This window comes from Panthera uncia (assembly GCF_023721935.1).
Source record: "Panthera uncia isolate 11264 chromosome C1 unlocalized genomic scaffold, Puncia_PCG_1.0 HiC_scaffold_4, whole genome shotgun sequence".
Taxonomy (NCBI): domain Eukaryota; kingdom Metazoa; phylum Chordata; class Mammalia; order Carnivora; family Felidae; genus Panthera; species Panthera uncia.
In genome coordinates this window covers 54,487,972-54,502,859 of record NW_026057585.1, presented here as the reverse complement: position 1 = coordinate 54,502,859, position 14,888 = coordinate 54,487,972, and the positions used below count along the sequence as shown (strand labels likewise).

Genomic DNA, 14,888 nt, shown 5'->3' with positions numbered 1-14,888 from the left:
ATAGAAATACCCTATAGGGAAGCTGCACCATAATACTCAAGCTATTTCTATAAATTCAAATCACCAGACAATATGCCCTTTCCTTACTGTATCAATTTCCAAAAATTCTACAGAAGTGTACACAACTTTGGAAGTTCTTAAAACCTAAAGACATTTGTTTATAGGACAAAGTTTGAAATAAAATGCTATATAGTATGATGGCAAATGACACATTTTCTGTACAAGGAATCAAATAGAAAACCAGACCATTTTCAATTGAAATGTGTCTACTGTATATACCAATAAATCCATGAGTTAACCCACTAATATGCACAAATATTTTGTATAACCATTAAGAAGGGGGGAAAATGCTACCAAATAAACCACAATACGCCACTGAGTTCAAGATAAACCTCAAATTCGGAGATGATAAAGTATGAAAAAATGGCTTTCTTGAAATCAATGAAATGCAGAAATAACATGGGTATGGAACTTAGTAAATACAGAAGTAGATTACAAGTGGTGCAGAGTATTCTTTCGATTCTTAGAAGTATCGGTGTGATACTTCTGTCCCATTATCCAAAATCAAACTGATATTCTACAAGGCAAAAATTAGTCTACTTACCCTTCAGCATCAGGGTCTAAAATGACAGCCAGCTCTGTTAACACAAGTCCTGCCAAATAATGCTGTTGGCGAAAAGGCACAGACAATTCAAACATATTTGCAATCTTCTGGTCTTGTACGTTTGTGGAAAATCCAGAACTCTGTTTGGGAGTGAGGTAGGACAAAACAATAATAGCTGTGCAACAGAACATCCTACAGACAGAACATTACAACAAATGCAGTACGAGCATTATCTCAATATGAGATACACTTTGTGTAGGGTAGTTTATTTTACATTACTATTATTCGCACTGGAAAAAGTAACTGCTCCTATTTTTCATACAGGAGACTATGATGAAAAAAACACTTTTAATTATTTTCAATTTCCCTTTTCTCATACTGAAACTTTTCCAACTGTTTTTTTTTTTCCCTTTATTCTTTTAGCCACTTAATGTTTCAGTATCATACCCTGAAGGAGAAAAAAGTAACTGAATCCAAATGACGTATTATTGAGTTTTTAAAAGATTTTTAATACTGCAAATAGCATCCCTCCAAGACACAGTTCAAGGCAAGAGTGTTTACAATCTCATCTCCCTCTAATCCACATTCAAGACCATCCATGTGATATTTTTCAGAACAACAGGTTTCAGATTTCTCTATAGAGAAATCATCTTGCTAGTAAGTATATAAAATTATTCTTGCCTACCCCTACCCCAGAAACAGTGAGGTCTCTGTCACCCATTAGAATCTGAAAAATATATGTAGATAAGAAAGTAGGGAACAAGATAATGGAAGACATTCTATTAATTTTTTGCCTGAATGAGATGTTCAAGGGGGGAGTTAGGTATAAACAACTGTGTTTCATTACAGGTTTTAGGAACAGTACTTACGATTAATTTGTTCTTTACTGTGTGGCCACATCTTTGGCAGAGGATGTGGGAAGAAAGCAAAACACTAGCCTTATCCACTCTAGGAAGAAGCGTACGCTAGCCAGGTAAAAGAGTATGTGAAAATAGGCCAATCCCTAAGACTTTTCATAAAGGTAAAATGAAAAGTTGTGGGTGCTCTCTGATGTTTTCCAATGTAAATAAAGTTAAAATTTTTTTTCTATCAAACATCTGAGATTGAACCAGGCTTCTCTGATACTAAAGCCACAAAATCCTTTAATCTCCATCTGTATGATAAGATACATAATAATTGCTACAACAACCTTTTTTTGCCTTGAGAGAAACTACTAACTGTTGAAGTCAGTTGTACCCAAAAAAACCCTATGAACATCCATCTGGTCTCCTTTGGGTTACCTAGGTACAAGAGAGGTAGGCAGGACTTTCCCAGGACTGCACTGCAGTTTGACTTCTTTCTTTGCTAAATTATGCTTCACTTTTTTTCCTTTCACAGGTCTTGATCCCTATTTAACATCTTCCATCCCAAGCTCAAGACAACCTTGCATCTGCTTCAAGAAAACCCATCTTGTGAAAATATCTAAAAGGCTTATATAAGTGAATTCACTCACATGGATGTGTATAAATCTCTAAGAAGAGTACAACATAGTAGATAAGAACTTGGGCTCTAGAATAAAGTCTACCTGTGCCTTGATTCAAAGCCTAGCTTTGCCACTTATTACTGTTCGGCCTTGGGTAATTTAATGACCTTTCTGTATTTCCTACGTAAAATGTGTTTCATATGTAAAATGAGAATAACAGAACTTACCTCCTAGAATTGCTCTAAAGGGCAAATGATCTATACTTTTAAAGCATTCAGTATGGAGCCTATCACATAGCTATTATTCATAGTGTTACTTATAATTTTTTTCAGTGTTTAGAATGCTTTCTTACAAACATGGGCTTTAAAATTTTTTTTCAGACACTCTGCATACCTGAGATGTTGCAGAAGAAACAGAAGGTGATGGTGATGCAGGTGGAGTAAGCAGGCTGCAGGGCAAGTTTAATGTAACATAATGCTCATGGCTGCAGACAATTCGCAGAAAATCCAGTCTCAAGGACACGAGGACACTTGGATTTGGTAATGAATAAAGCTTTGAAGATACCTTGTAAGCATTATATAAACAAAAGAACACCAATTGAATATACCATTTCTCTAAGCCAGCATCAGAATGACAGATTAAGGAATTAAAGAACAGTATTCAGTGGACAGTTTTTGGATTTTGTGGTTTAAACATTATCAGCTTTTTCCAGAGTTACTGCTAGAATAAAAACTTTGGAACTACAAGATCTATTAAGATTTATAAATCCACTGACTAGGCCAGAAGCCACATTCTTTATATTTCCAATACAGCATTATTTCCACTTCTCAAAGATGCACTTTATGAAGCAAAAGTCTACCACCAAAATAGCTCCATGAAAGAAATGATACATTCTTTGGATAATTAGCACCTTGTGTTACTCTATATTGATGATTACCTATTTGTCTATATACCCAGCTACACCATAAGCTACTCTCAGGAGACTATATACACTGACTTAGGAGCTCTGGCATCCTAGGGTCTGGCTCAATGTCTGCTAAATATAGGATTTCAATGCTTGAAGAATAACAACAGATTTGAGGAGCAACAGAACATGAAATTTGGGGGGGAAAGTAAAAATAATACGTATTAAAATTTTTTTTAATGTTTATTTATTTTTGAGAGACAGAGTGTGAGCGGGGGAGGTGCAGAGAGAGAGAAGAGACACAGAATCCAAAGCAGGCTCCAGGCTCTGAGCTGTCAGCACAGAGTCCAATGCAGGGCTTGAATCCACGAGCCGTGAGGTCATGACCTGAGCTGAAGTCAGATGCTCAACTGACTGAGTCACCCAGGTGCCCCGTCAGTGTCTTTTAAAACAACACTTAACTGAGTGAGCCACCCAGGTGCCCCCCCCCCCACCAATACATATTATTACAAATATTTGGAAGTGGGTCAGTGTCCACATGTAGTTTTAACTTCTCTATTAAAAGAAACATACAAATAAAGGCATCCAATAGAACAGAGCTTCAAGATTCTAAACATTAGACTGCCAAATAGCATTTCTAAAGCAGTTCTCAGAAACGAGACTGTGGACCAGCTGGGAAATGTTGCACACACACTATGTCCCACACTCCCCACCCCCAGGACTCAAAGTACTCAATAATGCTGGGATAGTACCCAGAGAGCTATATATTTTTAAATTTCCTTTAAAAGGTAATTCTAGGATGATTATATAGCTCACTTACCCAAATGGCCTGTCAGGACCAATAACTAATGTTTTCCAAAAGGCACATTTCATTAATCAGTTGATAAAAATTTTAAACTAAAGTCAGCTTTTCAGGGAAAAGTTCCACGATGCCTTTTTTTTTTTTTTTTTAACATTTATTTATTTTTGAGAGAGAGACAGAATGTGAGCGGGGTAAGGACAGAGAGACAGACAGACAGACAGACAAAGAATCCGAAGCAGGCTCCAGGCTCCATACTGTCAGCACAGAGCCTGACACGGGACTTGAATTCACAAACCATGAGATCATGACCTGACCCAAAGTCAGACACTTAACCTACCGAGCCACCCAGGCACTCCTATGATGCTTTTAGTTTAGTAAAAGCAACATAACGAATGACACTGGGGATTTGGGTAAACATCTGTCCATGATTCTAAGCTCTACAATGTCTAGGTCTACATTAGAAGGAATACAAAGCAAAATGAAGCTGCTTTAAAAATCACCCAGTAAATACACAAAAAAGTTCACGTGGCTGTTCATTCAGTATAACTGCTACTCTTGCATGGCATCTTGGGGATGCTTTACATTTAGACCACTGACTTGATGATCTGTTTCAGAATGGGAATCGAAGAGTCATGAGTGGGCCAGTATAATCCAAGAAAAAGCCAGCTGCACAGGTATCAGCCTGCCATTGTCCTGTAGCCTTATAAAACAAATGAAATTTACTTTTTTCTTACTAACAAAAATACACTGCTTTTTAAAAACATCAGTATATGAATGTATTCTTGAAGATCTCTTAGCTGCAACCCTAGAAACAACAAACACAGTATTTAATTGTTAATTATTACTAACTACACATTACCTGTTTGTAGCAGGTCTTAATAAGGCTAAAGACAAATCCTCTGTCCATAACAGACAGCAGATCGTTGAGAAAGAATGCAAGGCTTGTGTTGAGTCTCTCAACCATTTCTGTGTCCTGGAAAACAGAATAAAAAGCAAAAACAAATAAAAGTATGATAGTTTAATGTGAGCTTGAAAGAGATTCAATTTAAAAAAAAGTTATCATTACCTTCTGAAATCGTGAAACTATATCACTAGCAATTGTGCTGACAAGAGCAGCAATGTCATCCATGAATCGTTCTGGAAAACGACTTTTCCTTGGTGCATCAAGTTTATCATTAAAGTATAAATGGTGCACCATGCTCTTTACCTGAAAAAATAAATAAGCCATTAGTTTAATTTCTTATGGATGTAATTAACAGCTAATCACATTAGGGCTATTTTTTCAAATTGCTGAGTGATTTAACAGATAGCCGAAATGCTTTTAGCTCCTCAAGTATTTTGAAAATTTCCCTGCAATATTTTGTATGCTCCCAAGAAATATGACACACTGTACAAGTCAATCACTGCATCACCTCTGTAAAATTCTCCTGGCTATCAACAGGAAAAGAATTATGAACATCAACAGAAAAAAATTTCACTCTTTAAATTGTTTTAAATGAAATCTTTCCACCGCTCAACATTTTGACATTCCATATCCCGCAAACTGCAGCTCTAACAGCCTAAACACATTGACTTCACTGCAGTGTCTTCAGCCTCTAGCATAGAGTAACACAGGGTGAGGGTACATGAATTACTGATGACTCAATATGAATATTAAGATAATAGATCAAAATTAAAGTGATTTATGTGTACAAAATGCTTCTGGATATCAATTCTTAACACAACAATGTGATAACAGTAATAGAGAATTCAGGGAAATTGAAGCCAAGTTTCAACAATTAGTAAATAGCACAGCCAAGACTTAAACTGCAGCCTTTTGACTATTTTAAAGAATTTGAACATACATATAAGACTCAAAAAATAAGTCAAAATTTCAATGTGATCTTATATTAAAAGCACAAGAATTACAAAATTAGCTGCCTATCACTTACATAGGGTCCCTGACTTATTTTCTTTTGTAGATTAGTAAATCTTTAGGAAAAAATGTCTTCTTATCCCTAATATAGGCAACATTCAATGCTGAGAATGATCCTATGATATACTCTGAAAACTCCTTTTGTTTCTTCCATTCTTTTGTTGTTTTGTTTTCTTATTTTTGTACACATTTCTCTTTTGCAAGGAAAAATTTCAAGGACTTCAGCTTTCTAGAGGCTGAACAGGAAGATCCCTAGGACCTGAACACCTGAGTTTGAATCACAGTTCTGCTATCTAGAAGCTACATCAACTTCGATAAGTTACTTAATCTCTCTGTGCCTGGGTAACACGCAGCTCACAGGGACGGTGCCACCACACTGTATGCACTCGGTAAATTTTTATTGCTTTTGTGTATATATGTGTTTATGTGTGTACAAATATATATTAAGATATTAATTCGTTTGTTTTTAATACCATTTATTGAATTGAGTGACAAGCGTTGTGGGTTTTTTTTTTTTTCTTTTTTCTTGGCTGTAACTGGCATTTCCCTAAGAGCTTTCTAACCATAAAAGCAGTGAGTACCTTATAAAGCTCTTTTAATCTGTTTGGGATGAAGTCTATAATACCGCCATCATACAGTAGCCACATTCAGACAAAAGAACAATGTACCAGGTTTCCTTTAAAAAGATAGCTGTTTCTGCAACCATCTCTAGAAAAGTGGTTAACGAGAGCTTCCTAAGTCCACCTCAATTGTGCCGAGTATCCACAGTGTTTATTTAGAGATGTAACACACATAATTTTGTCTTGGACACACATGTCAAATCATGCGATGGCATTAGAAAAAGATTTTTAGGAGAAAATAATGAGCTAGCACAAAGTTGTTAACTAAGGAAAACAATATTAAAAGTGTGTGTAGGTTGCTCACCATTAACTCAAAAAAGAACCAGGCTTGTTGCAAAGCTGACTCCCGAACGCTGCCACTGCAAACCACCCACTGCAAAGCCAGCTCCTCATGAAAAAGCTATCCAGAAGTAAATCCAAAGTTATTATCAAAGTCATATCTGCTGATAACACAAACCAAATAATAATGCAATTACAAATGAAGATATAATGAGAGTAAGCAAAATAAGGCATGTGAACCATTCAATGATGCAGTGAGGACACCCATTAACGAAACGGCTGTTTATACATGTAAGACAGTGGCATGTTGAACAGCTGAAAAAATTACATGTTATCTTGCAGTAAAATGTAATTTTAAAAGGACAGGTGGGAAAATAGCCTCCTAAATTGTACCTGCAAACAGAAACTAGACCAAAAACTCACAGTTACAAATACTATCTTCTCTGTGCCTTAAATACATATTTTAACATATGCAAATACATTCATGAACTTTGCTGGTACAATTTAGGAAATACCTTTAAAAATTTTAACTTTTGATGTAAGCCATTAATTTTCAAGTTTTCAGGTATTTGAAGTCTTTTTATAAACATAGAAATTTCCTGCCTTATAATGGATATGCATACAAAGCATTTGCAAAATAGTGTATATCAATATGAAAAAGGACTAACAAAACTGTGCATAAGGGAAGCAAATCAACATATCTTACTAAGAGTGATAATTTTTCTAACTCATCTTCCTTTCCCTGGAAATTTAAAACACAAAACAGAAGCAGTTACAGAAACAGAATTCAGAGTTGATACATTTTTTTGGTACTAAAATTTGATGATCAAATTTGATTTCAAACAGTCAATCCCAAAGATATAAATATTATAATAGCATAAAAGAGCATACACTGAAGTGGTATGCCCAAAAAAGACATCAGACAAGCAGAGCTTGCTGAAAGGTATTTTTAAACAAATAATTTAAATGCAATTATTATAACATACTGGTTTACTTAAAGAAATCTTACATCTATTTAACTGTTGGAATTTTCCCCCTATATGGATTGTCTTCATATGAATCTACCTTTTTAGTTGGTAAGCGTCCCGTTAATGTTTGTAAGAAACTTGACGTCTCTGTGTGCGAAGACATACGATTACAACTTCGATCCATAGCCTATGGAGTGAAGGTGGATGAATGACGAGATAACATTAAAGTCCGCTGTGGATGACTTTGCAGCTTAAGGATTACATACAGTTTTTAAAATCATTTTACTGTGTTTTCAACAACTGTTTTATTGTTCATCTAATTTTCACCATTTTAAGCTGCTTTAATGACAGTAAGTTAGAAGTATCAAAATGGCTTCTATATATTTTTAGTAAAAAGAGTATTTTAACCACTATATAAATTCAGAGTGCTGCAAAGAATGAAACTTTTATCTCTGTGATCTATACACATGCACACATCTAGTAAGAGAAAGCAAAAAGTAAAAACATACTTCTCACTGGTCTCAGATCAAAAAAATCAAGAATTTTATATTCAATAAAGAAAATTAAAAGATTAGAATGGTTTCTCCCACTTTCCAGTAGGATCAAAACCTACTATTCGGTTTTGTCATATTCTTCAAATATAAAACACTGTCGATATTAACCATGGAATTACATTCTTCCAGAACAAGAGCATTTTCCTCCAAAGCCAACACACAGATGAGAAGTATATTTTGAGGTATCATGCAATAGTAGCTATCAAGCAACTTGACTTAAGTAAGCAAATCCTAGTTCAATTAATCTAGAAACAAATTTCATACTTTGCAACACAATATAAATTAAAATTCAGTTTGGTTCTGGTACTAAGTCTTACAGCATGGGGATTATATACCGTTCAGATTTAATTTCAGTTTGTTACCAATATTTCCAGTCAGTAATTATGAAAAAAAAAAAAAAAAAAAAAAAAAAAAAGACAAGATAGTAAATGTTGAATGAAAATGATACAACAGCTACACTTTAAACCAAAAGCCAATGGAAAACTGTCAGGTTTTTTCCATACCAATTTTTTTTTTTTTTAATTCCTACTAAAGATGTACTAGCCCTAAAGTAGAAACTGTTATAAAGCCATTGATTGCATAAGCAGCAGGCACTGAAATACTGATAGGGTATACAAGGAGGGAAGGGAAAGAAGACAGGAAGTAGGAAAGGAGAGCATTACTGGTACAATTGGTGGTATTCATGCATAGTAGTTGGAAAATGTGCTAAGTAAACAAAATACACACTTTTTAATGATTAAAAAGCAAGCCACTGAAATCATAGTATGTACTAAAAAGTAACGTTCTAAAGGGAAACATCAGCAGCCAATAAAGAAACCTCTAATATAAACACCACCTGTGTTGACTCTGCACTTGGACTGGGGTTGGATCCCCATGGGGCAGCTTTTGGACCACCAGTGTTAACCCAGGAATTGGAGCGATCTAAACCCTAAGCATATAATAGAAAGCAGTTGGAAAGGAAAGAAATATTACATGTGGCATGCTATAAATTATTCCTAAAGAAACCCAGACTTTCCAATGCAAACATATTTTTAATTAGTACTGTTAAAGCAACCAAAATTCTTAGGCACCTAGAAGTATTAGTTCACCAAAATTACATTCATTACATAATGTTTTTTTTAATTTTTTTAATGTTTATTCAATTTTGAGAGAGAGAAAGAGCGACAGAATACAAGCAGGAGATGAGGGGAGAGAGAGAGAGAGAGAGAGAGAGAGAGAGAGAGAGAGACAGAATCAGAAGCAGGATCCAGACTCTGAGCTGTCAGCACAGAGCCCAACGTGGGGCTCAAACCCACAAACCGTGAGATCATGACCCAGGCCAACGTCAGATGCTTATCCAACTGAGCCACCCAGGTGGCTTTTAAATCACAAATATTAAGTATAGCATTTAAAGATAATTTCTCTTTATGTAAAGGGATCACCTTAGAGAACCAACTAAAGTTCCCATAGTACCATCCCCCCAAACTCTCTTTAAAGATGGCACAAATTAGCAACAGATTATTTCCTCTGAACCAACTAGGATTTAAAAGGAAAAAAAATGTAAGAAGAAAATCATTCTTGTCTAAAAGACTTTACTTTCATTTTGTCATGATTGAAACTTCTGTGCACTGATATTCCATAATTCTATTTGACCCTGCTTCCTCTTTCACTTTCTTTTAGGGACCAATAGGAGAAATCAAGCAAGAAAATTAAGGAAAAAATTAAGAAAATAAATAGGATGACTAATATTTGCTCCTACCTAAAAATGATGGTGGATTTGGAGTTGTGCTCAGTTTTACAGTGACTGTTATAATGAAACATAATGGGCTACTATTTTATATAAATATTATAAAGAAAAGCATTATGATGGTACTATCTACAGGAATTATATCTTCATCATTACTATCATTGAAGTTAAGTTAACATGCTACTAATGTGTATGGCCAGAAGAGAATTACATCTGTTCTTCTCTCAAAGAAGTTATGATCCCAGGTGAAGGGACGTTTTAATGTCTTAAGCCTGACTGATCATTACAATCACTGGGAAGTTTTGTAACATTCAGATTCTGGGCCCCAACCCCAGAAAACCTGATTCAGCAACCCGGGCTGTAGCCTGGAATCTGCTAAAAGAACTACAGCCAGTTGTAAGGGACTTTTTTAAGAGGACTCTTGGAGTAAGAATAAAGAAGACAACCCAATACAAGGAGACAAAAAATAGGGTGTCAGTATGGACCCAAACCAGAAAGCACCAAAGGAAAGGTAAAAGAAAAACAAGAGTAGTAACAATAATAATCAACTGTGTAGACATTTATATCACCTGGGAAGGTCAACACAAAAATGTGCAGGGCCTTATGTCTAAACAAATAAGAATCTCTGGGATTGAAGCCCATGTATCAGTATTATGGGAGGGAATGAGGATTAGGGAGAGTGAGGGAGGGAAGACAAACTAACTCTCAAGAGCTTAGATTTTAGGGAGAATATGTGCCCTATTGTTCTAAAAATAGAGACTGACTGAAATGATATAATAATCACCCATTTCCACTCATTTTTTATACTGAATGTGTAAGATGAGTGAAGTTGAAATCCAAGTTCAACTGCTTACTAACTGTAAAATCTAAGGTAAATTACCTAATCTCTTTTTCAGTTTCTTTGCAATAAAATAGGAATAATGATAGTCTCCCTCATATTGCAAAGATCAAATTAAAAAATGGAACTAAAGGATGCCTGGGTGGCTCAGTCAGTTAAGTGATCGGCACTTGATCTCAGCTCAGGTCATGATCTCACGGGTCATGAGTTTAAGCCAAGGGGCAGCACAGAGCCTGCTTGGGATTCTCTCTCTCTCTCTCTCTCTCTCTCTCTCTCTCTCTCTCTCTCCCCCTCTCTCTCTCTCTCTGCCCTTCCCCAACACACACGTGCTCTCTCTTTCACTCTCTCAAAATAAATAAATAAACCTAAAAAAAAAAGAATAAATATGGAAGTAAATATAGAAAACTCTCAAAAAATAGATCTAGCAGGCGTGCCTGGGTGGCTCAGTAGGTTAAGCATCTGACTCTTGATTTCAGCTCAGGTCATGATCTCACAGAGGTGAGACTGAACCCCCTGTCAGGCCAGAGCAGAGCACGGAGGCTACTTGGGATTCTCTCTCTCCTCTGCCTCTCTGCCCCTCCTCCGCTTATAAGCGTGTGCATGCATACTTGCTCTCTCTCTCAAAATAAACTTAAAAAGAAATAGTTTTGTTTTTAATGTTTATTTTTGAGAGAGAAAAAAAGAGCATGAACCTGGGAGGGGAAGAAAGAAAAGGGGACAGAGGATCTGAAGCAGGCTCTGCAGTGACAGCCCAAAGTGGGGCTTGAACTCACAAACTGCAAGATTATGACCTAAGCCAAAGTCAGACACTTAACCAACTGAGCCACCCACGTGCCCTAAAAAGAAACAGTTCTAACAAAAACTTTCTACATGTTTTTTAAATGCTTCCCAGCAAAGTAAAAGACAATATTCAAATACTAGTAACATTATGTAATCACATTTAAAATAAAATACCTACCTTCTCATAACCTTATGTTATTTCAAATAAAAGCAAATCAGCAAATAATGTTTTTCAAATATGTTAAAACTAAAGTTTTCACCAGACTCCCAAGTTAGGTTTCTCCACTGTATAAAGTTCTTTCTGCCATTTATAATTTTTACAACCACTACTCATGTTATAAAATTAATACATAAGTATCTGATTTTTGCAAAATTACAACTGTGCTCTTCACTCTACCATAAATTTCCACAATACCAATAATTTTTCCATACTCTTAAATTCACTTTTCAATTCCTTAATTTCCTTTAAAACTAAGTCACAGGCTAATCAATAATGTGAGAATAAATAATAAATCTCTTTGTGCCATTAACTGTATATTATATTCACAATATTGAGACTGAACAGTTATAATTACATCAAGTCAAAGCTAACTATTTAAAGAAAACCTGTGACCAATTATTTTGTAAAGCAAATAATTACCATAATTTGTTATAAAGCTAAGAATTATATCAAACCACCCTTACGTAAACAAATTCATCACATACATTTACTAATGTCATAACTATGTTTACTAATCTTCAACTAATATAGAACAGATTAACCAAATGTGTGCACATGTGCATGAAAGTGGGTTTTTTTTTTTGTTGAATCTCTGTAACCGTATTTTGTCCCATTAGTACAGATAGCCTCCTTCCTTGAGCAAGGCTCATACTGTATTTGACAGGACATCAACATTCTTGTTAGAATACAAAGATTTGGCTTGGTACCCACAAGTTCTCAGCATAGTGCCCACACAGTAAGCTCTCAGTATTTAAAAATAAATTTAAAAATAGGGGATGACACATTACAAAGAAACTATTTAACTACATAAATTGCACTGGCATTTGATTAAAAGCAATAAAACTGACAGTTGTTATAATAATATATTTACATAATTGAACGTTAAAAGAGTATTGCTAGGGCAAAGAGATCAGCTTTGGTAAGATAATTATGAAGAAAGTCTCGCAAATCTCATTTTACAGTCACTAGAGTAATAAAATCCTACTGATAGAAGTATTCTTGAATTTTAGGAGTTCTGCATTTTACATTAAAGAATAAATTATGAAAACAAACTTTCATAAAGCCAAATCTTTTAAGGTAATTAAATATATAATTAATGCTGACAGCAAGAAAGCAAACAAAAACAATAACTTTTAAAGAAGGAAGTTATTCTTGTAATAGATCTCTATGCTTACTAATATTCATTTATTGAATATCTATCACACATCTTCAACATGCTGGCCATTATGGGTGCTTAGGATACACTACTCAACAACTATGCCCGACCTCATGGAGCTTATACTCTGATAAAGGTAAACAAACATAATAACTAATTTATATGCCACATTAAAAGGTAGTAAATGTGGGGCTCCTGGATGGCTCATTTGGTTGACCATTCAATTTTTGATTTCAGCTCAGGTCATGATCCCAGGGTTTGACCACCTTATTTAAACGTATAACCAGTCCTTCTTTCTCTTCAGTCTTGTCCTGGGGGCTTTTGATCCCCTTATTATGTTTCTTTGTCTCATAACATTTACTACCTTAAAAAAAATTTTTTTTAATTTTATTTTAGAAAGTGCACATGAATGGGGGAGAAGGGCAGAGGGGAAGAGTGGGAGAGAGAGGGAGGGGGAGAGAGGGAGAGAGGGAGAGAGGGAGAGAGGGAGAGAGGGAGAGAGGGAGAGAGGGAGAGAGGCAGAGAGGGGGAGAGGGGGAGAGGGGGAGAGGGAGAGAGGGAGAGAGGGAGAGAGGGAGAATATCTCAACCAGGCTCCATGCTCAACACGGAGCCCAACATGGGGCTCGATTCTGTGGGATCATGACCTGAACTGAAATCAAAAGTCAGATGCTCAACCAACTGAGGCCCCCAAGCACCCCTATGACTTAGGTTTTTAAAGCAGCATTCTGTTTGCTACGTTGTGAAGAGAGTGTAGGTTGGAAGTAGGAAAACCATCTTTCAGGTTATTACATTAATTGAGAAAGAGACGACAGTAGTTCAGAACAATGGTAGCAGTAAAGGGAGTGAGCAGTGATTCTATCTTTAGCATATATCCAAATCTGAACAAAAGGATTTCAGAAAGGCAGCTAAGTTTACAATTTCAGAGAGAGGTTTGTACTGGAAATATAATTTTGGGAGTCATTAGCACATAGTGGTATTTAAAATGATGGAACTTGGTAACATCAAGCAAGTGAGAATAGAGAGAAAAGAGAAAAGACAAGAGAAATAAGGAAAGAGGCCTGGGGCACTTGCCGATTAAGAAATCAGGGAAAGAAGAATCCACAGAGACTGAAAAGGTATAACCAGTAAAGTAAAAGGAAAACTAAGAAGAGTGCAGAGCCTGAAAGGCAAGTACATAAATAAACTAAGGAGGAAAGAACGTGACTATGTTCAAATCTGCTATAAGGTCAAGTAAGCCTAGCGCTGAAAATTAACCACTAGATTTGGCAACATGGAGACCTCTGGTGACATAAACAAAGGCAGTTTGCATGGAAGATGGGAGCAATACCTGACTGAATTAGGGAAACTTTTTTAAAGAATTCTACTACAAAAGGTAGCAGAGAAATAGTGAGGAAGCTAGCAGTTGAAATACTAGAGAGATTTTGGGATAAATAAAAATGGGATAAATACTAGCATGCTTGCATGTGGATGGGATGTTTTAGCAGATAGGGAGCCAATGATGATGTAGTACAGAGATAAGACAATTGTTGTAGTGAGGAATCCAATAAGCAAGAGGGGACAGGAGCTTGTTTACAAATGGATCCACAAAACTGGACAGTCCATCTACAGTAGAATACTATATTAAGTAGTGGGTAGTCGTAGATGGCAGTAGGTAAGTAGATGTGGTTTAAAAGTCTATAAAAGTATTCTTTTGATGGCTTCAATTTTCTCAGTGAGGTAGGAGATAAAGTGAGAAGGAGGACTGGTGGGCAGGTAAGGGAAGAAGGCATGAAACCTTTTTCTGGGGAGAATGGGAAAGTAAATGGAATACAGAAATATAGTGTCATTGCCTGACAGCACTGAGTGCTCTCTGGAGGTCCATGGCTTTCAAATTCAAATGAGAACAGTCATCACGACACTTCTCAAGTCATGTTCACTGGCACAAGTGCTGACATGGCACAGACAGATGACTGAGTTCAACTATGGCTGGAGGTTTGGCTAAGCAAGTACAATGAAATAACAGAAGGATAAGGCAATTGAGGTTTGACTATAATAGGGATAAATATAATGATTGGTCAT

General features: G+C 35.9%; 1 protein-coding gene across 6 annotated transcripts in view; it reads right to left on the bottom strand.

Annotated features, from left to right (window-relative positions):
* DOCK7 (dedicator of cytokinesis 7) overlaps positions 1-14,888 on the bottom strand; it is a 227,697-nt gene that overhangs the window by 64,453 nt on the left and 148,356 nt on the right. For 5 of the 6 annotated variants that reach the window (XM_049618551.1, XM_049618554.1, XM_049618555.1 and 2 more), the window contains 6 exons: positions 7,652-7,741; positions 6,612-6,707; positions 4,839-4,979; positions 4,632-4,745; positions 2,460-2,630; positions 605-744 (listed from right to left, as the gene is read on the bottom strand). In XM_049618551.1, the coding sequence (XP_049474508.1) occupies positions 605-744; positions 2,460-2,630; positions 4,632-4,745; positions 4,839-4,979; positions 6,612-6,707; positions 7,652-7,741 (752 nt within the window). Of the gene's footprint in view, positions 1-604; positions 745-2,459; positions 2,631-4,631; positions 4,746-4,838; positions 4,980-6,611; positions 6,708-7,651; positions 7,742-8,943; positions 9,037-14,888 lie in introns of all 6 variants that reach the window. The other variant, XM_049618558.1, reaches the window with a different exon arrangement.